This window comes from Leucoraja erinacea, chromosome 33, assembly GCF_028641065.1.
Source record: "Leucoraja erinacea ecotype New England chromosome 33, Leri_hhj_1, whole genome shotgun sequence".
NCBI lineage: Eukaryota > Metazoa > Chordata > Chondrichthyes > Rajiformes > Rajidae > Leucoraja > Leucoraja erinaceus.
The window spans coordinates 8,690,725-8,705,045 of NC_073409.1; the positions used below are offsets into that span (position 1 = coordinate 8,690,725).

The 14,321-nt window shown below is 38.6% G+C and overlaps 1 protein-coding gene across 2 annotated transcripts in view; it reads right to left on the reverse strand.

The window, feature by feature from the left end:
* Positions 1–14,321, reverse strand: part of rnf111 (ring finger protein 111) — a 64,565-nt gene that overhangs the window by 24,509 nt on the left and 25,735 nt on the right. For both annotated transcript variants that reach the window (XM_055661210.1, XM_055661209.1), the window contains exon 3: positions 8,062–8,188. In XM_055661210.1, the coding sequence (XP_055517185.1) occupies positions 8,062–8,188 (127 nt within the window). The remainder of the gene's footprint in view (positions 1–8,061; positions 8,189–14,321) is intronic.

The following is a 14,321-nucleotide window of genomic DNA, read 5'->3' on the forward strand; positions in this document are numbered from 1 at the left end:
TGCTAGATGGGAGAAGAACATTCATTCCTTTTTCTTCATTCTCTCCCCAGGCAGAAGGTGTAAATGATTGAAAGCGCATACCACCACATTCAAGAACAGCTTCTTCTGGGCTGTTATCACACTTATGAACAGACCTCTCAGATGCTGAGGATGAATTCCCGAGCTTCTCTTTTACCTGTACTTTCTCTGTAACTGTAACACTATGTTTTGCACTGTTTATTTCTCCTTTGCAGTACCTGACATATACTCATGTATGGAATGATTTGCCTGGAAAGGATGCAAAATGAAAATTTTCACTGAAAGTCAGTATGTGTCCTCATATATGTACTCAATCATACCATTAACAAGTATGTCAGGTAATGCAAAAATAAGCTAGCACCAATATCAGAATTGAAATGGAGTAATTGTTTGAATTACTTTTTAATTGGAATGCAAGTGCTTCAAAAATATCTTGTTTCTGTTTATATCAGTTTAAAATATCAAAAATATCAGTTCATTCTATAAAGGTCTCAACGTAAATGAAATCAAACCTTGGATAATGGGAGAAATTTTAACAAATCCAGACTGTCAACGGTTCAATATGCCCGCTCAGTTTTACTTTTAGGGCGAAACAAGGATGTTAGTAGGTTACTTTCAATCAAAGAATATTGATGCCACCATTCAAGCTTGCTCAAGGAGAAAAAAAAATGCACATGTATACACAAAATTTAAATTAAATGTAGGAAATGCTTAAACTGGACCATCAAAATCAAAAACAATGTGCACAACAATAAATTGCAATGCCAACCACCCCCTCCAGGATTTTCCTTTTGTTATGCTATCTCCCAGTGCCACACATTCAGCTTCAACCTGCAGCATGCTTCTGCTAGCTCTCATTCCTTTTATCCTGCACCTCGGTCAGTGCTGCATCTGGTGCAATCAGGCTGGCATAACTGATTAGTGCTGTCAGTGCACACATGCACCAGATGGTAAATATAGCAATTCATGATTTTCAAAATTCAAGATGCCTATTAAGCTTGGCAGAACCAAACTTAAAACACCTGCACTCCTCCAATATTAATAGTTCGCAAACCCTTTAGCCCGAAACATACTTAATCTTAAAAATCAATAAGGTTCCCTCCTCATTCTAGCCAAACAATTTTGTATTATTGACACACTGGTCTGATTGTTGTTTTAATGAAAGAAGGCTTAATTGTATGCAACAGCAAAATAAACAAGTAATTTAGTCCAGCCAGTCTATCTACATGTTAATGCTCCACAAATGTTGCTGCCCACATTCTTCTGATCAGCATTTTCTTCCATTTCCTTTCATTTTCTATACTTATATAACCTTCTCCTGGAAATACGTGTACAATTCACCTTATCAATTTATAGTTCTATATCTTCACCATTCCCATAAATAAGTTATTTTGAATTATTTATTTGACTTCTTGGTCACCATCATATATTGACGGTACTTAATTGTATATTTTTCATTAAATGGGAACTCTTGCTTCCCTCTCCTCCCCTCCACTGCCTGGAGTAAAAACTTAATAGGTTAACCTTCAGCCTTATCATTTCAGGAGAAAAAATGAAACCCACCATTAATTATGTTTTAAATATCGTAACTACTACATCTGTACTTGTTTGTTTGTGCAGTAAACAGAATTATTCAATGCTCCCAGAAGTGGTTCAATGCTAGTTTGGAGCATATTTTCTAATTCTCAATTTAATCCTCTAAGAATAAACTACAATATTTTGCTTCTCTTCACATGAACCTGCCTCTAATTTCTGATGATTTGTATATTTGTATTCCAAGATTACTTCGATGCTACTCTCAATTAAGATCTCCGTTTGCTGATTGTGACCTGGTCATTTTCAGACCTACCGGTAAATTAATTTACTATGGTGTCCTTTTCTCACCATGTCATAATTTTGCAGCTTTCCCCCTTAAACTCACCCTCAAAAAATCTGGTCCAATTTAATGATTAAAAAAAGTTGGATTCTCAAGTCTAACGTGTGAATACACTATCTGCTTCTCCAAGTTGCTCATTAATTCTTCTTGCTTTTTGATTGAAAGGTACAACATGGCAACTGGGCCTTTGGCCCACTGAGTCTCCAGCCATCATCGATGACCCACCCAGCATTAATTCTGTGTTACCCTACTTTCACATTCCCTCCCTACACACCAGGGACAATTTCATAAGTTAATAAGTTCATTTATTGTCACATATACCAATTGGTGTAGTGAAATTCACTGGCCAGGTCAGTCATACAATTTACATTGGCCAATTAACCTACAACCCTACAATTGGAACATGGGAAGAAACCGGAGCACCCAGAGGAAACCCAAGTGGTTTTCCCTTCATTCTTGTATGGATATTTTAATACCAACTTATCCATTAACTACTAAAGCTGAAACTGTGTGCTCCAAAACCCAAGCTGGGAATCCGAGTTGAGAAATGATAGAATCACAGAATCGTTATGGCAAACACGACCATTCAACCCTTTCTGTCTAAGCTTCCTTCCATAAGAACAATCCCGACAGTCACTTTGCACCATTGTTTCCACATCACCCTGCATGTTATTCTCTTACGTCTATCTAATTCCCTATAAAAAGCACTGAGCAACAATGAAGCTCCAAGTTCCTCAGTGCAAGACTACCACGCAGTGATTAGAAAATTCTACCAACCTCATACAAAGTTATATTACAGCGACAGACTCTAAGTTTGACATTATCTGTTTGGGTTTAGAGCAATGCAAAGATTTTCACATGAATCTAGAACTCAATCTTTCTCTAAGAAGATTGTGGATGATGCTCAAATTAATCCTTTCAAGATCTCCAGACATCTGTTAACTGACATAATGGAAAATGGAACATAAACGGGCAAATGGAGCCAAAGTACTGAAGCTTTACCTAAAATGAATAGCTGAGCAGGCTTCAAATGCTGATGGTCTATTGCACTTCCGTGTTTTAATGCCTAAAAGATCATATATTAATTCACTAAAACTTTAATGCCCATCAATGTAAAACATACTTAATATAGAACCACAATGTCTAACCAAGATATTATTCTGTGTGTGAAAATGTCTGTGTGTGAAAATATACCGTTTAACTTTGTGCAAGTGTGCAAGTATTAGCATTGCTGTATCAAGGCACGGGTGTTCAAATAAAGCCAATACATATCTGAAAGCCAGGTATATTTCAGCACAAATATAATAAGAACTGAATGAACATATATAAAAATAGTTCTTCAGAAATTGATTTCTTTTGTAGTACATTAACATATGGTGTTACTTGAAGATATAGATCAAAGGTTGTAGGGAAGCATAATTTGCATTTGCAAATAAATTATTGATTTAAGGATTTTCAATCTCAAATAGTCCCAGGCATATACATCCTGCAATGGACATAGAGAGGGAGCCCACTGCGACTCAGGGCTGCTTTTCTATCTCCAACAAACATTCTTGACATGGCACTTTCCGATGCAGACTATTTTCTAGGAATGTAATCCCTCAGTAAAGTGGGGGTACACTGTAATTGTCCTTCTTTCCCCCTCACTGTGCACGGTTCTGCACTGTTGCTTCAATTTTAGTTTACCCATCTGTCTCCAACTGGTTTTTGATGCCATTGTTACCATGACAACTTTGTCTGCACCATGTTTTCTCTGGTCTCTGCATACCACTTCCTCTACAACACACATTTTGTTCAGTTTTCTGTTTCTGATGAAGGGTTCTTGACATGAAACATTGACTCAATTTCTCTGCCCATGGATGCTACCAACATCTGCTGCGTTTTGCTCCATTTATGTCAATGGTTTCCACATCAAGACTACATTTACACCAGTTCACTGATTCAGCATAATTTACCTCCACAAAGACCACAATAATACATTCCATTAAAGGCCAGAGTTTCTCTGACATCTACTTTCTGGATTTTCACATCTATGACAGCATACGCTAACACAAAACCAATCAACTATATTATTGTTAATACTTGATACAGGTAGTTCTGCTATTTTATGCATTCTAAGAAACTCTGTGCTATAGAAAATAGTGTTATAAAAACAATTGTATCAATGGAGAAATGAGGTTCGAGTTTGAGTTTAGTTTATTGTCACCTGTACTGTGATACAGTAAAACGCCTTTGTTGTTAGCAGAAAGACAATATATGATTACAATCAAGCCCTCCACAGTGTACAGATGATAAAAGGGAATAACATAACTAACGTTTAGTGCAAGATAAAGCCCAGTCAAGTCTGATTAAAGATAGTCCAAGGGTCTCGCCAATAAGGTAGGTTATAGCTCAGGGCTACTCTCTAGTTGTTGGTAGGATGGTTCAGTTGTCTGATAACAGCAGAGAAGAAACTGTTCCGGAATCTGGACGTGTGAGCTTTCGCAATTCTATACCTCTTGTCTGACGGGAAAGGGGAGAAGAGGGAGCGGCCGGGGTACGACTTGTCCTTGATTATGCTGGTGCCCTTGCTGAGGCAGTGTGAGGTGTAAATGGAGTAAATGGAAGGGTGGTTGGTTTGTGTGATGGTTTGGGCTGCGTTCACAATTCTCTGCAATTGTCCGCAACTGTCCAGGATTTACCAAACAAAATGTATGTTTATTAGCTATGTCTATTTTTATCACTGCTAAAACACTAAAAACTGTTTGTTACATTATTTAAGAGAGAATTATTGCACAAGTGTCAATAGAAACAATTGCTTGTCAATTTCAGAGGCCACTTGCAGTGAAAATGACAGACTGTATTCTTAAAATACAATGGTATCCAATTACTGCGGGGAGGCTGTATTGAAACATTTTTGGGTCCAATTTTTTTCCAAGCTAGCTTTTTTTTGGCTTGTCAATTTTCAAAGTAGCATTTAAATGGTTATCTGGTTCATAAAGGAAATCACGTTTTAACCAACTCTGCTTGCATCAGAGAAACAATGTTTCAACATTCATCAATTGCATTATATCCAATTGCATTATGGAGACCTTTCATAATGCTTGAACTAGATGAATAGAGTATTCAGTTGGTTTCTTCTTGATACCGTTTAAAGTATTTTTTCTTTCAACTGTCGGCCAACCAACCATTCTCTGAAGAATTTCTTAATCATATATATCCTAATATATATATATATATTGCCATTCTTACAGTTACGCTTTAGTTTATTGTCACGCGTACCAAGGTACAGTAAAAAGCTTTTGTTGCTTGCTATCCAGTTAGCGGGAAAACAATACATGATTACAATCGAGCTATTTACAGTGTACAGATACATGATAAGGGAATAACCTTTAGTGCAAGGTAAAGTCAGCAAAGTCGGATCAAGGATAGTCCGACGGTCACCAATGAGGTAGATAGTAGTTCAGAACTGCTCTCTGGTTGTGGTAGGATGATTCAGTTACCCTATAACAGCTTGGAAGAAACTGTCCTTGAATCCGGAGGTGTGCATTTCTACACACTTCTACACCGTTTGCCAGATGGGAATACATTTGCTTTTGCATTCTCTGTAAGTCAAAGTTTAACTTACATTCTCAGTTTAACATCTCATCTAATGACCTTTCACTCAGAGCCACAAGGAATGGCAGATGCTGGAACACTGACCAAAACACAACGTGCTGGAGGAACTCAGCAGATCAGGCAGCATCTGTGGTAGGAATCGACTGGCTATATTTCAGGTCAGGACTCTTCTGCAGACACTTCATTCAGCAATGGATTATAGCATCATCACAGGCTGTACAGAATAGGATTTTAGCCAGAAAACGCTCAAGGATTTTCATACACAGGTGCTGTTTCTCCTGGTTTATTGGACCAGGGAACATCGTCTCCAGAGAAGGAGTCAGAGGAGTAAGGTGATGTGCCTAAACGACTATCGACTGGTAGCACTAACTTCCGTGGTTATGAAGTGCTTTGAGGGGTAGGTTATGGTGGATATCAACTCCTACCTCAACTACGAACCATTACAATTTGCCTACTGCCACAACAGGTCAATGGAGGATGCAATCTCACTGGCTCTCCACTCTGCACTGGACCACTTGGACAATAAAAAGACATACGTCAGACTGTTGTATTGACTACAGCTTGGCATTCAATACCATCATCCCCTCCAAGATGGTTACCAAGTTCACGGAACTGGAACTCTGTGCATCTCTATGTAACTGGATCCTCGACTTCCTCATCAACAGACCACGGTCTGTTCGAATTGGTAAAAACACATCCTCAATAACAATCAGTACAGAAGAACCTCAAGACTGTGTGCTCAGCCCCCTGCTCTATTCACTGTGTGGCCGGACACAGTGCTAAGTCTATCTTCAAGTTCGCTGACGACATCACCGTTGTTGGACTAATTACAGATGATGATGAGTCAGAGTATAGAAGTGAGATCGATCAACTGACCAAATGGTGCTGCACAACAACCTGGCTCCCAATGTCAGTAAGACTAAGGAACTGATTGTGGAATTTGGAAGAGTAAGGTTGAGGACCCACAAAAACTGTGTATATCGACAGGACGATGGTGGAGAGAGTCAAGAGTTTAAATTCCTGGGCGTGCATATTTCTGAAGATATTAAATTCCTGGCCCCAGCACACAGATGTCATTATAAAGAAAACACATCAATTCCTCTACTTCCTGAGAAGATTACGGAGATTCGGTATGTCAGAGAGGATTCTCGAACTTCTACAGGTGTACAGTCGAGAGCATATTAACTGGTTGCATCACGGCCTGGTTCGGCAACTTGAATGCCCAGGAGTGAAGTTGTGCAAAAGGTTGTGAACACTGCCCAGTGCATCACGGGTTCTGACTTCCCTAACATCGAAAGGGTAACCGGAGTTGCTGCCTCAAAAAGGCAGCCAGTATCATCCGAGTCCCACACCACTCTGGCCACACACTCATTTCACCCCTGCCGTCGGGAAGAATGTACAGGAGCCTAAAAACTGTAACGTCCAGGTTCAGGAACAGTTTCTTCCCTACAGCCATTAGGCTATTAAACAATACAACCTCAAACAAGCTCTGAACTACATAGACCATTAATGTTATTATTGGATTATTATTGCTTGTTTGTTTTTTATGTGTACACATATGTGTGCATGTGTCATATATATGTGTGTGCATGTGTATCATATATATAGCATCTGTATACGAGTGTATGTACACACACTGAACTTTTTTTCCTTGTTTATTATATTGTTTACAGTGTACTATGTTTATACAGTCTGTTGTGCTGCTGCAAGTAAGTATTTCATTGTTCTATCTGGGACATTTGACAATAAAACACCCTTGACAGTTAGTACTCAAACAAAGCAAAGTTTCTTCTGTCAAGGGCTGTCAATTAAAATTCAGCAATTTTTGCATACAGTCAAAGAATAACAATAAGATAAGAAAATGAGCTTCAGATAAAGGATTAGCCACGATAGACACAAAATGCTGGAGTAGGCAGCATCTCTGGAGAGAAGGAATGAGCGACGTTTCGGGTAATTACCCTTCTTCAGCCATGCTCCCTTTAAATGACATAGGAGGCCTTGAGGCTAATTCCTCCTCCTGTTGTTCTTGGGTTTATACCACAACAAACTAACATAAAAACAAGTACTAACACGGAGCCTCAGCATTCAGTAGCAGTGTATGTGTTTCTGTTTCAAGTGGGAACAATTTTACACACGGACAGATCATCTTCAAGAGATGCTAAATATCAACTTGGGGTATTATGAGATTACAGTAATATTTTTATTATTCTGGATTAAGTCTTTAAAGATAAATGTCAAAAACATTTCTAGAAGTGCTCAAAAGTAACCACAGGCAAGAAATTCTACTTTCATCCACAAACCATTTGGTGCACATACCAAATTTAAAGTTAACTTTCAACAAATGTGTGGGGGAAAGCCTTTAATAGTGATTTTTTTAAATCAACAAAATCAAAATCAATGTATCAAGTTGACCATTCAGAGATGTAAAATCGAAAATCATATTTAATTCACATAGCATTATTGCTGCCAAATCACTGTACCTAGTAATTCTAAATGTAATTTCAAACATTCCTTCTAGACCTTGAAGTAACATGCAATTTCACAAATTGCCAATCTCAGGTTCAACTCACCTGCAATTGTCCCCAACAGTGACGATCTCCACTTCGCTGTCTGTTGAGGTAACATTGATTTCTTCATTGGCAGTAACCTGGGGTGCTGAGGTGGCCTCAATCACCACAACATCCTCATCAATATTTCCTGGAAACAGCACAAAATCCACAATCAGCAAGAATCTAGCATACATACTGCGTGTGATCTTGAAAATTTGGTTCCACCCAATGTGACCTATATTTCAGAGACATCAAATGCAAGTGGCCTATCATTATTAAATAGTCATTAATGCTCATCTTATATCAAGACCACGGTAGCGCAGCGGTAGAGCTGCTGCCTTATTGAGCTTGCAGCGCCGGAGACCCGGGTTCCATCCAGACTACGGGTGGTCTGTACTAAGTTTGTACGTTCTCCCTGTGACTGCGTGGGTTTTCTCTGAGACATTTGGTTTCCACTCACACTCCAAAGACGTACAGGTATGTAGGTTATTTGGCTTGGTGTATGTGTAAATTGTCTCTAGTGCATGCAGGATAGTGTTAATGTGCGGGGATCGCTGGTCGGTGCAGACTTGGTGAGCCGAAGGGCCTGTTTCCGCGCTGTATCTCTAAACTAAACTAATCATCAAAACAAAAATGATCACTAAACCTCTTGATTGGTCATTTGTTATCCACTGAATAAAATATTTTTCAGAGATAAATTCAAAACGTTATATAAGAAACTGAGCTCTAGCTACAGATTTAAATTACTACTACTTCTCTACGTCTGAAAAAACTCAACAACAAATGCAAATGCACAGCTCCACGATGGCCACTTACTCCACAATAACCTTGATCAAATTTGGATTTAGACTCTCCCTAGTTAATAGAAACACACAATTTTAATGTCCAAGAAAAGAAAAACAAAAATCTGAAACACTTTGAGGAATGCCTTTTCAGTAGAATTCAGCGATTCACAACTCAAAATGGAAGCATTTTTTCTCTCTTCAGAAATGAACACATCTCTAGCTGAAAGATATTTGTGGTATATTTCTTCACACAGATGATCATAAAGACAAGGAGAAATGAAGTTGCCTTTTAACTTTTATTTGTGGATATTTAATTTGCAGATATTGGTTTCAAATATGTTATAAGTCTATTTATGATGCCCTTTTGGTAAGGCTTTTGCCAAATACAAAATAATTTCTGTGAGAAAAACAACATAACTTGCAAGTCAGTTTTAAAGAATTTCTGCGTGCTTCATATGGAGTCATGGCTACTTTGAGGGTAACTGCAGCAGTCATGTGCATGTGCAGGAAAAATAGTATTCAAACTAATGAATTTACTTCCTCCACATAAGCTGATTATTAGTTAGCAAATTTCCAAGGGAAAATTATATTATTAATCTCCTTCGAATTACATCCATCAACACCATTCTGTCTAGTTATTCATCAAAATACCTGGCACAATAAACCTTAAGTAATTAGCGAGTTAGAAATAAGACAGCTACTGTTTGAATACGACAGGTTGAAATTTGAAATTGATTAAAGAAAATCTCAGCAAAAATGAAGACGTTAAAAAATTCAAATGGCTCGTTATTCCTTGAGAGAAGAAACTTCTTGTCTTTCTCCAGACTAAACCTTGGTTTTAAAAAATTCCCTTGCTCAAACATCAAAACAATAATAGCCATTAAGGGAGCATATTGAGAGAACTTCTTCATAAAACTGACTGCAGTGTTTGAGGCGACTCCACCACCTTCCGAGTACAAATTAGTACAGAGGTGTTCAGTGTCACCCATGTGCTATAATACATTGAAAGAGAAATTAGTTAAGGACATCTTCAAGAGCAAATAAAATAAAATAGCAAAGACTCCCATGTCTCTGGTAGTCTTATTTTCCATTCACTTAATATCATGATGAAGTAATTTGTACTGTACACAACTTTTTCTTGAGGTGGTTTGGTGCTTTGCATATCTATGCTGGAATCTTGGCAAATTCATTGAGCAGAGACTGGAAATCTGAATTTGGACCATGGGCCTGTATGACTCAGTTAAAACAAATTATCAACTGAGCAATGAAGAGTATTTTAAGCGGAAAATTCTGCCATTTTAATGTTGAGAAAAGGTCATTGTACTCTTCAAAATGGTTGAATGATGACGACCAGAAATTACAATTGAACAGGAACACTAATTTTAAAAAAAGAGCAGCAAATAAAATCGCAGCTGTTTTTTTAATCCCAGCTCTGTCATGAACAAGAGAAAAAAAGATTACTTTACACAAAACAGGTCAAGAGGGCTTAAATATTATCAGTTTGTAATTAAAGGCAAAGTTCTGTACAGCTGCAACAGATGGAGTTTCCAAAACAAATATGAGTTTATTATAATCATCACATTAGAAATCCCTCTGATACTGCTAGTTACTGGCTTGGTCCTCTATAAAAACACCACCCACACATCAGAATGGGTAATTGCATTTTAAGAATTATTACAGAGTTAATCATCATTGCATTGTCACAACAAATAACATCCTATCCTTTTTCTCCAGAGATGCTGCCTGACCGGCTGAGTTACTCCAGCACTTTGTGTCTATTTTTGGTAAAACCCTGCATTTGCAGTTGCAGTTTTGTTTCTAAATAATATCAAATTTGTTTTTGAGCATCCAGTAAACTAATTACTTTTCAAAAATAGGAAGAACACATTTTAATCTATAAATATTTTTACTAGCACTTTTCACGCTATTAAAAGTGGACAAACTTCCAACAATCAGTTTTCATAATTCAATTTGCAACCGCAATACTTTTCAGGTACTTGATTTTCTTCTTCAAATTACACAAATTAGAGACATCAGCCAAACCTTAGGCTTACCAAAACCAACTGTTTGGAACATCATTAAGAAGAAAGGGACCACTGATCGCAGAAGACTTCATGAACAGAAATACAGAGGTTACTCTGCAAGACGCAAACCACTGGTTAGCCACAAAAATAGGACGGCTGGGTTACAGTTTGCCAAGAAGTACTTAAAAGAGCAACCACAGTTCAGGAAAAAGGTCTTGTGGACAGATGAAAAGAAAATTAACTTAAATCAGAGTGATGGCAAGAGCAAATTATGCAGGAGAGAAGGAACTGCCCAAGATCCAAAGCATACCACCTCATCTGTGAAACACAGTGGTGGGAGTGTTATGGCCTGGGCATGTATGGCTGCTGAAGGTGCTGGCTCACATCTTCATTGACGATACAACTGCTGAAGGTAGTAGCATAATGAATTCTGAAGTGTATAGACACATCCTATCTGCTCAAGTTCGAACAAATGCCTCAAAACTCATTGGCCAGCAGTTCATTCTACAGTAAGACAATGATCCAAAACATACTGCTAATGCAACAAAGAAGTTTTTCAAAGCTAAAAAAATGGTAAATTCTTGAGTGGCCAAGTCAATCACCCGATCAGAACCCAATTGAGCAGGCCTTTTAAATGCTGAAGAGAAAACTGAAGGGGACTAGCCCACAAAACAAGCATAAGCTAAAGATGGCTGCAATACAGGCCTGGCAGATCATCAACAGAGAAGACACCCAGCAATTAATGATGTCCATGAATCGCAGACTTCAAGCAGTCATTGCATGCAAAGGATATGCAACAAAATACTAAACATGACTACTTTCATTTACATGCCATTGCTGTGTCCCAAACGATGCTTTATAGGAGACTGATTTGATAGTAATCAGCCAGATTTGATTTGTCCTATTTTGTAAACAGGATATTCTTTGGCAATTTCCCCCCCAGTGTGATATAGATCATGTTTAAGTTAATTTTCATAGATTAAGTTAATTTTCTTTTCATCCCGTGCTACCTGCTCCATGGTGGATAGTCGGCGACTAAACCGTCTCCCCCATCTGGTTTGCCAGGTGAGGAGGGGGCTGTGGACCCCCAGAAGGACCAAAAACAAGACCTGTCAAAGGGCGGATGAGCTTCTAGCGAGCCAACGGCCATCCACACTTCAGTAGAGGTTGTGATCACTGTCGCAAATAGCATTGTTGATAAAGCACACACACCAAAATCCTATACTTCCAGCGGCGGAAGTCCGCAGGAACTGGAGGACAGAGATGTGTGGTGCGTCCGTCACCATTCCCGTTGGAAACCAGCACCACTGCGTAGCTAATGTTTTCAACGATGATGAATGAATGATGTAGATGCGAAAATTATAGTTAGTTTTAGGCCATTGGTCTTTGCTGCAACAAGGCACTCACAATGATTTTTTGATGTCATACACAATGATTAAAATTGGATTAGGCAACTGCCTTTTGTTCTCAGAAAAAAGCTAAGATGGATCATCCACTCAGCACTTCTAAATGAATGAGGTTGCTAATGATTGAGCCTCATCTTTAGCACTCACTGAGAACAGTAATGTTCTTTGAATTGTCTCCTTCTCCTCTATTAGTTTCATTGCCCCCCAACCATTCATAATTAGAGCTAGTAAGACCACAGACCTATATTCTGACCATTTAGTTATGAAATCATGCATCACTATCAATTGCATACTTGTTGTTTAGCACGCTTGTAGTCTTGTCAGTTAACTTACAAACCTGTGCGTTTTTGGAGTGTGGGAGAACACTGGAACACCCGGAGAAAACCCACGCGGTCACAGGGAGAACATACAAACTCAGTACAGACAGCACCCGTTGTCAGGATTGAACCCGGGTCTCTGGTGCTGTAAGCCAGCAACTCTACTGCTGCGTCACTGTGCCACCCCAGGTAAGCTGCCAATGAGTTCTACTTTGATTTCAGAAAATGTAATTAAAGTGCCATGCAACATAACAGGAGACCTCAGTGTAAAGACGGAATTTTGTCTTCACAAGAATATTGTGTGCTCCTTCTACCGAAGCAGCTATGCATTTACCAAAGTTATAATGATAAGGAGAAAATCAAGTAGGTCTATCCCTCATGTTGAGTCACTTCCTCCTTTGGCACCCATATCCATGAGCAAGCCATTATTGGTGATGGAGTTGTAAGGCCCCCATTCTATCGTGTGCTTCTTCCAAATGTTTTCCCAACACTAAGGAGCACTGATTGATCAGCTGATATGACAACTGGAGGTTACTTTGTCCACATATGACTTGATGTTACCAGACACAGCATTTGTGGTCAATGCAGAGAACTTCCAGAGCAACTCCCTTCCATGTATATACCAGTTTGATGAATGTTCAGGTAGGTCTGTCCTTTTTGTTGGACAAGGCCCATCAAGGGACTATGATGGAGGAGTCTTGCTTGTTGCCTAAGATATGAGTTTATGGAAATGATTGTCAAGCTATTAACAGATTAGAAATCTTCATGTAGGACATCATTTGTCAATCTCTTAAGCACGCTCTGGTACAATAGCAAAAGTGGAAACCTGATTCAAGAGATTGGAATATAAAGTACCAAGGAACATGGGGATGCAATTGGGAGGGGCTGCGGAAGACAGAACACAGTATACTTAATGATGAAATAATCTGATATTTGTGTCATAAAATATTGGCACGCATCATGGTTTAAAACATGAAACACAAGTGTGGTCAGATAAAATAAAAGCATGCCCAATTGTAACAAGAGGTCCAGCAATTTTTAGTACATTCATTATTCTACTTCACCTAATTCTTAACTACAATTCTGTTACAGGCAGCTTTTGGGTGATCTCAAAATTACTTGCCCAAAGCTTCTATCTACATAATTATAATTTCAACACTCTATTTACACAATTGAAAGTATTTGCTTTGGCTCGATTTGGCTTATTTAGTCTGAAATCTTCCAGCAGTTTAAGTGGGTCTTAGGTAAAAGTGTGATTGAAGTCTTAATTCCACACCAATTTAACTGCTTTGTTATGTAGAAATGAGAAGGACTCTCAGGAAAGGTGCACTTTGCACCAATTTTCGTTCCATAAATGACATTTTGCCTTTTATGGTTATTGCCAAAATGGTTATTTTGCCTGGCAGATTTCTGGTATATGTCATTAAACTAAGGCTTCCGGCTGCATGGGCAACCTTCACAATAACTTTATAGCAAATAAGCAGCTAACGTGGAGTGCCCTTTTCCCTTGTGACACTCGGATCAAAGCCACAGTATACAGGGTATTCAGCCTCTCAAACCTCAAAGGGCATCTTAAACAAAATTTGCTCAGTTTTGACTTTTTCCAACTGATTTTCAACAGTGTAACAGGGGGTTAAATCAGTGGTTCAGGATTTAGCGTACTTTATTAATAAGTATCTCTTGACATTACCTTTCACCTACTTTATTTCCACAGAAGTCAGATAAATTCTAGTTTGGAAATTCTTGCCA